The sequence below is a fragment of the Melitaea cinxia genome, chromosome 9 (assembly GCF_905220565.1).
Source record: "Melitaea cinxia chromosome 9, ilMelCinx1.1, whole genome shotgun sequence".
Lineage (NCBI taxonomy): Eukaryota > Metazoa > Arthropoda > Insecta > Lepidoptera > Nymphalidae > Melitaea > Melitaea cinxia.
In genome coordinates this window covers 7,162,741-7,174,150 of record NC_059402.1, presented here as the reverse complement: position 1 = coordinate 7,174,150, position 11,410 = coordinate 7,162,741, and the positions used below count along the sequence as shown (strand labels likewise).

The following is an 11,410-nucleotide window of genomic DNA, read 5'->3' as shown; positions in this document are numbered from 1 at the left end:
CGATAAAAGATTAAAACAAAAGAAATCAAAGAATAAAAGAGAAATAATTAAAATAAAATACTACTAAGTAAAAATACTAAAAACTGATCACTTTGCTTATAAATACAATTTAATTATTATTTTAAATTTAAAATCAACGAAACTGTCCAAAATTTTTCCCGAAGTCTTGCATCTGATGCGGCGTAGGCGCGAGACTATTCAATCAGCTTCGCCGGAACAGAAGGCTCTTTCCAAGAGGATACTAAAACTTGTACGCAGAAACCTCCGCTGCTCTAATACGAGAAATATTACAACTCTTTTAAAGCAGAATAGAGGGTAAAAAGTTTTCCAAAGACCATTGGGGAGAAGCCTTCTTGCGAAGCTCAAAACAACGGATGGCAGAACCGTTTGCTCTCGCCCTCTAACACACTGTAATAGTAATAAATGTTCCGTCCGACCGAAAATACGACGTCATCGACATTAACTAATAATACAACGTAACCTTCGTAAGTAAAAAAATAATCAAAGAAAAACGAATTATTAAGGATAATTCCAAAAGTACTCATCTGATTCCAATCAAATTAAAATTAACATAATGACAAGCACCAGCTTATTTTGACTGTATTTTTTACTACAGTTGAGAGAAAAAAAACCTTGTCTCGTTTTGAGTCAAAAACAAAATGCTGTTCACGTTATGTGTGAATTATAAAATGTGACACCGAACACGAAATATTTTCCATGTTTGATATAGGCCAATAACTTAATAAACCTGTACCGAGTTATCGAAAACTCAAAATTAAATAAAATTTTAAAAATCACAATCTTTTTTTTTTCTCAAAAAAAATTACTTGATCTTAAAATCATAAGATAAAAATTTACATTATCGGTATTTTCAAAATTATAAAATGTCTAACACCTAATATTGCAAACTGCAGATGTTTCGATCATAAAAGAATGGGAAGCCTTGTTTAAAACTTACAGAAACAAGTAGTGGTACAAATAATAATTGTAAACTTTTCATGTGTTGAAAACCTGAAAAATAATTTGATAATTCATTTTTACAATTTATTACCGTAAAATGGATAACACGTTAATAACATCTGTCAACGTGACAGTCAATATTTGACATTTGACAGAGATATGTTTGTTGACTTTCTGTAAGTATTACTATACTCTGTGTTGTTGACTCTACGTAAATATACGAAAGTTATTTTATTCAATTCAAAAGAACAGTCGATATTGCATTCCAAATAATAAATACCATATATAACTTTTATAATAGTTTTGATTTTTACCTAAAATGCTGTCTTCCTTAATAAAAGAACACCAAACTAAACAAGCAGCTAAGAGAATAGTGCAAGGTACAAATTTAAAGTTTTCCATATGCAAATATTGGTAAAACCTACTTTAATAATAATAATAATAATATTTATTGCACACCATTAAAAGATACAAACAAAAGTAGTACAATTAGAGGACTTAGGACTAGAGGTAACTGAGGTAGGGCACAGCAGGAATTCCCTGCTCAAAATGTGGAGCAGCCCGACTGGGGCCTCGACCTTACAGAAGACCACAGCTAAATAATACCGTTTTCAAGCAGTATTGTGTTCCTGTTTGTGAGTAAGGTGACCAGAGCTCCTAGGGGGGATTGGGATAGGGTTGGCAACACGGTTGCGATGCTTCTGGTGTTGCAGGCGTCTATAAGCTATGGTAATCTTTTACCATCAGGTGAGCCGTACGCTTGTTTGCTTTAATTAATTACTTGTTTCTAGAGCAAAAACGCAAGGAATGTATCGCAGCTGCAAACGATTTAACTCAAGCACTTGTCGACCACTTGAATGTAGGGTAAGTATAACTTAAACTAAAAAAAAATTAAAAATGGCTTAGTTGTATTACAAGAATATTCATCAGTAGTGGACAAAAACACAATTTTTTCACAATTATTTTTTTATGTGTTTAACTAATATTTAACATAGTAGGTTTAATGCTACATCACAAAAAAAAATTATTAAAAATTTATTAAACAATAGTTTTTTTTTTTAATGCAAATAGTGTTTGATCAAAATAGGTACTAATATAAAAATTATTGTAGTAAATTAAGACTTTAATTTTTTTTACAGAGTAGCACAAGCCTATTTGAATCAAAAGAAACTAGACGCTGAAGCAAAATTATTGCATCAAGGTGCTATTAACTTTGCTAAACAGACACAACAATGGCTAGCATTAGTTGAAAATTTCAGCAGTGCCCTAAAAGAAATAGGTGATGTTGAGAATTGGGCTCGGAGCATTGAAAATGATATGAAAATAATTACTGACACATTGGAAAGAGCTTATCAAACGACCCAAGAGAAACCAAGCTCTAGTCAATAATCATATCAAATTAAAATTACGTAAATATTATCAGAAAATAAATAATATTTTTAAGTTAGTAAATATTATACTTTTTTGCTTATATCAGTTTTTTCACTAGTAATAAAAAGTTACTTTCTTACATAGCAATGTCAAGTATTTTTATAACTCATATGAATTAATAAATTACATAATAACGATAATCATTCAGGCAATATAGAATTTATTTATTATTTAAAATGCTTTTAATGTTTAGTTTCTATCCAACTATAAATTAGAATAAATAGTTAACAAGGACTTTATGCTTTTATTTACAAAGAATAGCTGTTGCAGAACGCTCAATATCAATGCCAGTACCAATAATTAATAAATCATTATAGATTAAAGTTAACAAGTCAGTTAAAAATTATAAAAGTTAACCTGTTAATTGAAATATTGACTTTGTTAATTAACAAGTTGATGCCCAGTAATGGTAACTGTCTTATTTTTAATAAGTTTTAATTAGTCGTATAAATGGCAGCCTACGGGCCACAGCCTAGAGCCGCGGGCGACGGGGGGCAAAGCTCGCACCGTCGCTGATGAACCCGCTGCCTTCTGTCGCGCGTCTTCAATATTTACAGTCGGCAGGGAGCATTATTTATTCATTTTGATTAATGTAAATAGCTTCTAACAAAGCCAATAGTAACACGGCCTGCCGAACTACACGGGCGATTTCGTCAAAATTACATAGAATTAAGAAGACAAAAGAAAGAAGAAAGCGCCTTTGAACGTCATGCGTCAAACCCATTCCCGTGCCCTGTACGCTACGCCTGTAAGCTGTAAAAAAAAACCTACTAAGAAAATAGTTTTGCCAATTAAGTACTACTACGAAGAAAATAGTTGTTAAAATTAAGGGGTGATTAAGAGGGGTTGATAACATATGGCAAAACAACGTTTGAGGGCTCAGCTAGTTGGTTATATTTTAAAATACAAATGCGTTATGTGTTATAGAAAAAGAGTTCTGTCTTCGGTGAACAGCACGCCCATCAATCGTCATGCCTCTGGCGGCCGTAAACTATTAAGTCGACGTACCCCCCACGGTCCCACTACTGTAGTTGCACGACCCACGACTTCTTTATAAGACCGTGATACAATGTGATATAAAAAGAGACAGAATGCTATTTCTGTCTTCGTCGCACAGCACACCTATGTATCGTCATGCCTCTGGTGGACATAAATTGAAAAGAAAAGCACAACCATTATGCCGAAATACCCCCCCCCCCCCATTACTGTTGTTGCAAGACCTGCGTAGAAAACCGTGCACTACTGCACTAGTAGGAGTAGACAATATACATCGATGTATTAGAAACACTCGATTTATAGTAACGGTGCATCGAATCAAACCATAGAGCAACACGGAGGGGAGTAGCCATTGCGTTTGTTACCGATACAAAATTGTCTGTCATTTTTTGCGGGGGGAAATTACACACATGCACACTTTATCTGATTCCCACACAAAAATAATCGTCTATCACTACGAAACTCACACATACTAAATTAAAATCACACTTACATTTTTCACACACACATAGATACATTCTGTGTCATTACAGTTTAATGACACGCCGCAACTACACTGACAAGTTGCTTACAGCCGTGGTTGTAACAACTGTCGATATGCATTATCGATAAATTCAAGTACTCGGTTAGGGAAATAAGGTTTTTAATGTGATACAAAGGGAAGATGTTATTATAAAAATAGACTTTATTTATTATATACTACAAAACAAACATCTTCATGTAAAATAAACGATTATAAAGAGTAAAGATTTGATTGTTTGTTTGTTAGCATTGAATAGGCCGAAACTACTGGGCCGATTCAAAAAGTTATTTCACCGTTGGGTAGCTACACTATCCTTGAGCGACTTAGGTTATACTATATTTTCAAAAATATTAGGGATCCTTACTAAAACTCCAATAATGTAACTCAAGGGATAAAAAAATAACCTAAAAAATTCCTTACATTGCGTGCGCTGCAAAAACTAATGATAATAGAAATATATAATCTAGTAAGACTTTGTAGAACACATCATTATCTACAATAAATAATTGTATTTGCTCGCAAACGAAAAAAAAAACTGACTTCAATTACATCGACAAGTAATACAATATACGTAATATATAGGTACGCGTTATCAAAGGTTACTCAAAAAGTTGTTATCAGATCTCGATGAAATTTGAACGCGACCACATGATAAACATCAGCTTTCTATTAAATTAAAAATCATCAAAATCGGTCCACCCAGTCAAGAGTTCTGAAGTAACATACATAAAAAAATACAGTCGAATTGAGAACCTCCTTCCTTTTTGGAAGTCGGTTAAAAAGTATCGCGACAGCATATGTCTAACTATTATAATTATGTCACAATACGTTTGGTGTAACGTTGTTGTGCCAAACAATGCCAGTCTACAATAAACGATTTAAAGTTAACATACATTTTGAGGAGTTGATGATGTACACGGTGATGTCAACGAATCGGGAATAGGGAGCGTAGCATTAATAGCATCATAAGATGATAGCTTGTTATTTGCTAGATTAAATGATTTGTTGATGACTCTGAAAGGATGGACATTGTTAATTTTCAAAGTTGATAAATCTAAGCTTCATTTCACTACTATGACTAAGGTGAACCATATCTTGATTACCTTGTACATAAGACAAAAAAAAAACTTACGGGACAAAAACAGTGTAGCGTTAGTGTTGGTTTGGTGCCCTGGACTAATCCTTCTATTGTTCGCCAACACTTGAAAGTTAGTGGTATTGATATGATCTGAATAAATTACACTATTTTTGGGCGTCCAGGTTAATCTGTTATTACAATTTTTCTTCCATGTATCCCTTTAATTTGGATTTTTAGAAAACCCGCCAATATTTATATATAAAACATTATGGTCGAAGTTCACATTAAGGAATTCTAGTAAAATGTGTTAATACTCGTGAGTACTGTATTATATTTAATTTAATGAAATTTTATTATACAACTATGTTTATTAGAAAAAGCTACAATATAATATTTTAAATAAATCAAAATCTCAAAAATGTCTATCTCCTCTTTTGCCTTTGCCGTTTTTATCGATAACCATTTACAAACAAACCGGTAACAACACTATCGCTCGGCGACAGTGACTTCTCGGAAATAGACTCCGATCAGTCGCTCGACCGATCCGCATATTGTATGAGGGCAAGCGGCCGGTGTTGGTAAACAAATCGACTCAACACGACCGATAATATTTGTAATTTTTAAGTTTAAAAAAGGTTTAAAAGAAGTATACAAGTAATAATGTTAAAAAATTGTTACGTATGAAAGGTAACGCCATGTTTTAGTAAATTTGACGTGGCAGATCTTTTTTTGCAGCATAAAACAGAACAATTTGGCATTTTTTGAAGGACGTTGATTCAATCGTGCAACTAGATTTAGTCTAGTGACCAGTGCGGCTACAATTAGTTTTATTGTATGCATATGGCCATTTGGCCTTATACCTTGACAGAGGGGAACGCCTGTACATGGCTACTCCCCTCCGTGTTGCTCTTTGAGTACAACATATTGACTTGAAATTGGATCGATTTTATCCGAAGAATCGATTCTTCGATTAATCGATTTCAGATCGCCAGGTTACACTGGTCTTTGTCTAATTTATCTCTGAAGTTAGCAAGTTGCCGTTTTCACTTCCACCATAGATAATAGATATACTTCCACTTTTCAGTCAGATTTTGTTATTTATATAGATGCTTAATCGTTTTACAATCAGTTGTAAAATATTCCGTAAGTTTTAGCAATACCATTCTAAGCTTACTGTTTATTAGTAGAAGATAAAGACAAGAAATTAAACTATAAATATAGTTATATTTTTATAAAAACTTAGTAAAATTAAGTTATTATTAAAATGTTCTTAGATTCTACTCCTAGAGTACTCTCAATTCAAAGCCATGTTGTTCATGGTTACGTTGGTAACAAAAGTGCAGTTTTTCCTCTTCAAGTAAGTATAAATTACCTTTGTATTTGAATTGATCTGTTACTTTTTATTTTTTGGTTAGTTCAATGACCATTATGACCAGTAGCTGAAACCTGTCTTATTATACGTGTTTTTAATTCTAATTTCTTAAAAACTTTTTATTTAAAACATTCATTTGCGTATCAGATTACTGAATAGTGTTTTAAAATATTTACAAATGCACAGTGTAAAAATAGTAAAAAAAAAACTACATTTAAGTGCACTCTTAATTCAAATATTGTCAATTATAATTGATTGCCAATAATTTAAATTTTATTTTCTCAGACCTACTTTTGTGAACATTTTCAATTTACTGGTACATTGTAATTATAAAGTTAACAATATTAATTACTTTTACTTTAAATATTTGATACTTAAAAGCTAATAATAAAACTAATAATAATGTAGATTATTTTTAGGTTATATTACATTTCAAATGTTTAAAATTCAGATAAATTTAATTGTAATAGGAAATAAAAATTTTTGGACCGTAACCTATTTTGTTATTAATATTTAATATTTTTTTTTTCAAAAATTATAATGACAAAAGTATATTAAATTTATACTCAAATATACTGAATAGTGTTTTGTTACATAGCTTTTAGGTTTTGAAGTTGATGCTATAAATACAGTGCAGTTTTCAACACATGGAGCCTATCCGCACAGACATAAAGGAACGATACTTAAGATTGAAGAAATGGATACTATTTTTGAAGGCCTGCAATTGAATGGTGTTGATTATTATACGCATTTTCTGACTGGATATTCAATGTCACCGGATTCCTTGAAAAAAATTACACAAATCATTAAAAAACTACGTGAGAAAAACCCAAACTTAATATATGGTGAGCAGTTATTTAGGTTTCTTATTTTTGTTTGTATATTTGTTGCTTAATGTTTTATATGTGAGGCTACCGTACCGTACATTTAGTATAATTTGTTGTGTCAAAATATTAATAGTCGATTTCAGATTTTTGATTAAACTGTTTGTCGTAAGTATACATTGTAATTGTTCTTGATATTAATATAATATACTGAAGATTTTTATTTTGGGACTATTTGTCAACAAATGTAAATTTGCCTGAAAATTATTAGAAGTATGAAATAGTTATATCTTAATATATATAAATCTCGTGTCACAATGTTTGTCCTCAATGGACTCCTAAACCACTTAACCGATTATAATAAAATTCGCACACCATGTGCAGTTCGATCCAACTTGAGAGATAGGATAGTTTAAATCTCAAATTATAGTCGCAATTTTAATTTATTGCTAATTATTTGTCTGTTATTATTTGACAGTCACAATTATCTGTTAACTCCAAATGATTCTAACAGATGTCGATACCTTTCGACTGGGTTGAGTAAGTAATCAATAGATGGCGCTGCTATGGTAAATCTACGAACATGTCATATAAGCTACATTTTAACAGCATAATTACCACGTATTGTTGACGCTATAAAATTAATTAAATTTATTTTGTAGTGAACGAAATACCGTATAATTCAATTATTTCCACTTTTTAAATTTTTGGTGTTAGCATAGCCGGCCACGTGTTACTTAGACTGAAGTGTAAATTTGTTCCTCTTAGATTGTTTACTATAATGTAATATAACAAAAACTTTAGCCACAGCAACGCGTGTCCGGGTCAGCTAGTATATATATATATATATATACTAAATGTCACAGTAATATCGTAGTCCACTGCTGGACATAGGCCTCCATAATTTCACGCTGAAAATGGCGTATATAGCCCTCTTTCCCTCTATAGGAGAAGAATCAGAGCTTAATCCACCACGCTGCTCCACTATGAGTTGGCGGTTATATTCCCTACGATCGCTATCAGGTGTACATGATAATCTCTCCGAGGCACGGTGGGGGAGACCCGCAAGGACTCACAACCAGACTGGAAATAAATATTTGTATTAAAACAAATATCCACTACGAGCGGAAATCTAACCCGCAACTATCAGTGTTTAGACACCACCGAACGGCACACGCACAATTATGCCACCCTATGGAAAACATCTCATATAACCTCATAAAACATGGACAAATGCAGACCAAATTCTTATACAGAGTTATGAGATCTATGAGAATTTGGTCTGCATTTGTCCATGCTTTATGAGGTTTTAAGGGATTTTTCCTTAGGACAGAGCGGTCGTCAAAACAATACATTCAAATAAAAATAATTATAACATTTTCTAGTTTTCTTAAAACATTATATCATATTATCTCGTATTTTGTTTTACCATGTGTTCATAACCTTATCAGATAATTTAAACTTAACTCAATGTAATAAACATAATGGAATTACTATGCTTGTATGATTATAGATGAACAAATAATGTCATCATTGTATTATTCAATTTAAATGAGGTTTTGAATTATAAATGTTCTCATATCTTAAAACAGGGCTGTAAAAGTTACTGATTAAGTTTTTAAATTATTTTTAATTCTTGATATTACTTGTATAGTCAAAGGTTTAATATTACAAATATTGATAATTGGATATTTATTTATTATTATTTATTGGATTATATTGATATTTAGTTATTAGCATAATTTTCTACAAAATTTTCGAAAAACATGTATCTTATTTCATTATTTATTTTACATGGTTGTATATTTTACAAGTAATGATTTTTATTTAGCAATGGATTATAATTAGATTTATAGTATTTACATGACATTGAATTGTACCTGCACTAGAGATAATAATACAGTCTAGCTTGTACTCGCGACTTAATCTGAGTAGAGTAATTATCATCAAATGATCTCTTATTTTACTATGTTATGATAATATACGACATGATTATATTTCCTTATATAAAATTTTAAACATTTCATTCTCTTCAAGTTTTAATTTTGTGAGAAAAGGTAGCCTAGTTTTTGAATTAATAAATTCATCAAATAACATTTGGTTGCTTAAATTAAAAAGACAAAGAGTTACTTTATGAATTTTATTTACAGTATGTGATCCAGTAATGGGTGATAATGGTGAAATGTATGTGCCAGAAGCAATTCTACCTATTTACAGAGACATTGTTATACCTTTGGCTGATATCATAACCCCTAATCAGTTTGAGGCTCAATGGATAACTGGTTTAGAAATGAAAGACCTTGCTGGAGCTCTCAAGGTCATCGATGCATTACATAATAAGGGGGCAAAAACTGTTGTACTCTCCAGTACAATTCTAGGTGACGAAAAAAGTATGATCAGCATTGCCAGTAATAAAGGTAATTTTAAATGATTAAAATTGCAACCTCTTGTAAAACTTTAGTACTACTTGTACTATTTATCACACTTCACAATAATTTTCTCAAAACGGTGGACAAGTCCACCCTTGGCATCAACCTTTTATATGTATAATATTTTTGTATATTTTTTAAAACAGTATTTTATTTGTTCAAATATCATAAAAACGTAATTTGTTTTATTAAAATTTATATAACTAGACTACTAGAGTTATCATTGTTAGATGATTGTTGTTGATTTTAAGATAAGAAACACAAAACAATAAAAACTAAGAAGTTAGTTAAGGACTAAGGTAATATTGTCACTGTCTGGATGTTAACAAATAATATAATAAGTGTATATAAGTGTATTTTTATTTTATATCTCAGATTTTACAATGTTGATTCGGAAAGTTATTGTTTTGCTAGAAAGCGCGATTATTAAAAATGTTTTTAGATATGACATAAATATCCATAATTCCTCTTTATAATAGAAGAAGAAGAAGAAATATACTTTATTGTGCATATTACAAGCCAACATAACGTACATCTTTAAAAAATAAAATTTGCAAAAGAATATTATGCACAAAGGCGGTCTTATCGCTAGGTAAGCGATTTCTTCCAGACAACCTTGGGGTAGAGGAGATTTTAAAATAAAAAGAGTAGGGTTATCAAAAGGCAAAACAGAAAATTAAAAAAAAAAAAAAAAAAACAAAGTAGATCCTACAATCTAATAATACAATAATATATACATATATATATATATACATATACACACATATATACATACATATATAAATAGATAGTATATATTATTTTATATGTAATGTAGTAGAGGTGAAAAAGTGGCTATGTTTAGTTAAGAACATATTTAAAATATATATTATTATATGCTGTGTGGCTACGGCACCAAAGAATATAGCCACCCCCTCTCATCCCGTGGGTGTCGTAAGAGGCGACTAAGGGATAACAAGGTTCCACTACCACCTTGGAACTTAAGAAGCCGACCGATAGCGGGATAACCATCCAACTGCTGGCTTTCAAACACACAGGCCGAAGACGGGCAGTAGCGTCTTCGGTGCGAGAAACCCACCCCGGCGGTCACCAACCCGCCTGCCCAGCGTGGTGACTATGGGTAAAACACATGCGTTCGCGCATTTTTGGCGCAAACTTGTGGAGGCCTATGTCCAGCAGTGGACTGCAATAGGCTGGAATGATGATGATGATGATGATATAATATTATTTTTGCCCTTTTGTTTTTAGCATCTTGTTATCAAATCTTAATACCAAAAATCGATGCAACGTTCATCGGTACGGGAGATTTATTTGCGTCCTTGTTTTTGGCTTGGTCTTACAAAACAAAGAACAACTTAAAACTCACCCTTGAAAAAACTATAGCTACACTGCAACACATTGTGAGGGATACTTACGAAAAAGCGAGAGGTATTCATTTCTTATAATATACAATTTTTATTTTTAACTTTTTGTGTTGAGATTGGTTTTTATTCCTTAGTATGTGGGTTAAAAAGCTCCTTATCATCTTCCGCTGAGGGCTTTTTATCATATCAGTGCAATCATTCTTAATGGGCGGATCTAACTTCAATAGCTTACCCGAGCAAAGCCGGGGGCGACAGCTAGCTCACCATAAAATATTATTATTTTTTTACAGCTATACAACCAACGGGAATTATGTCACCAGCGCTCTTGGAATTGAAATTAATTCCAAATAAAGCAACCATAGAAGATCCACAGATAATTATAAAATGTAAAGAAGTAAGGCTTTGAAAATAAACCTATTTTATAAGCGCATTG

The 11,410-nt window shown here is 31.8% G+C and overlaps 2 protein-coding genes across 2 annotated transcripts; both read left to right on the top strand.

Moving 5' to 3' along the window:
* Positions 1-1,134: 1,134 nt before the first annotated feature.
* LOC123656314 (biogenesis of lysosome-related organelles complex 1 subunit 1) lies at positions 1,135-2,625 on the top strand. Its single transcript, XM_045592017.1, has 3 exons — positions 1,135-1,340; positions 1,752-1,824; positions 2,100-2,625. Exons 1-3 carry the CDS (start codon positions 1,280-1,282, stop codon positions 2,347-2,349), a joined length of 384 nt encoding a protein of 127 aa, XP_045447973.1. The 5' UTR covers positions 1,135-1,279; the 3' UTR covers positions 2,350-2,625.
* A 3,627-nt stretch (positions 2,626-6,252) lies between these two features.
* Positions 6,253-11,407, top strand: LOC123656435 (pyridoxal kinase). The gene is made up of 5 exons (XM_045592121.1): positions 6,253-6,345; positions 6,959-7,205; positions 9,335-9,601; positions 10,862-11,041; positions 11,268-11,407. Exons 1-5 carry the CDS (start codon positions 6,253-6,255, stop codon positions 11,381-11,383), a joined length of 903 nt encoding a protein of 300 aa, XP_045448077.1. The 3' UTR covers positions 11,384-11,407.
* Positions 11,408-11,410: the final 3 nt, after the last annotated feature.

Coding starts and splice junctions, on each gene's coding strand:
- LOC123656435 (XM_045592121.1), top strand. CDS start 6,253: ATGTTCTTAGATTCTACTCCTAGAGTACTCTCAATTCAAAGCCATGTT. Junction 9,602..10,861: donor CAGCATTGCCAGTAATAAAG/GTAATTTTAAAT, acceptor TTTTGTTTTTAG/CATCTTGTTATCAAATCTTA. Junction 11,042..11,267: donor TACTTACGAAAAAGCGAGAG/GTATTCATTTCT, acceptor ATTTTTTTACAG/CTATACAACCAACGGGAATT.
- LOC123656314 (XM_045592017.1), top strand. CDS start 1,280: ATGCTGTCTTCCTTAATAAAAGAACACCAAACTAAACAAGCAGCTAAG. Junction 1,341..1,751: donor AGCTAAGAGAATAGTGCAAG/GTACAAATTTAA, acceptor ACTTGTTTCTAG/AGCAAAAACGCAAGGAATGT. Junction 1,825..2,099: donor GTCGACCACTTGAATGTAGG/GTAAGTATAACT, acceptor TTTTTTTTACAG/AGTAGCACAAGCCTATTTGA.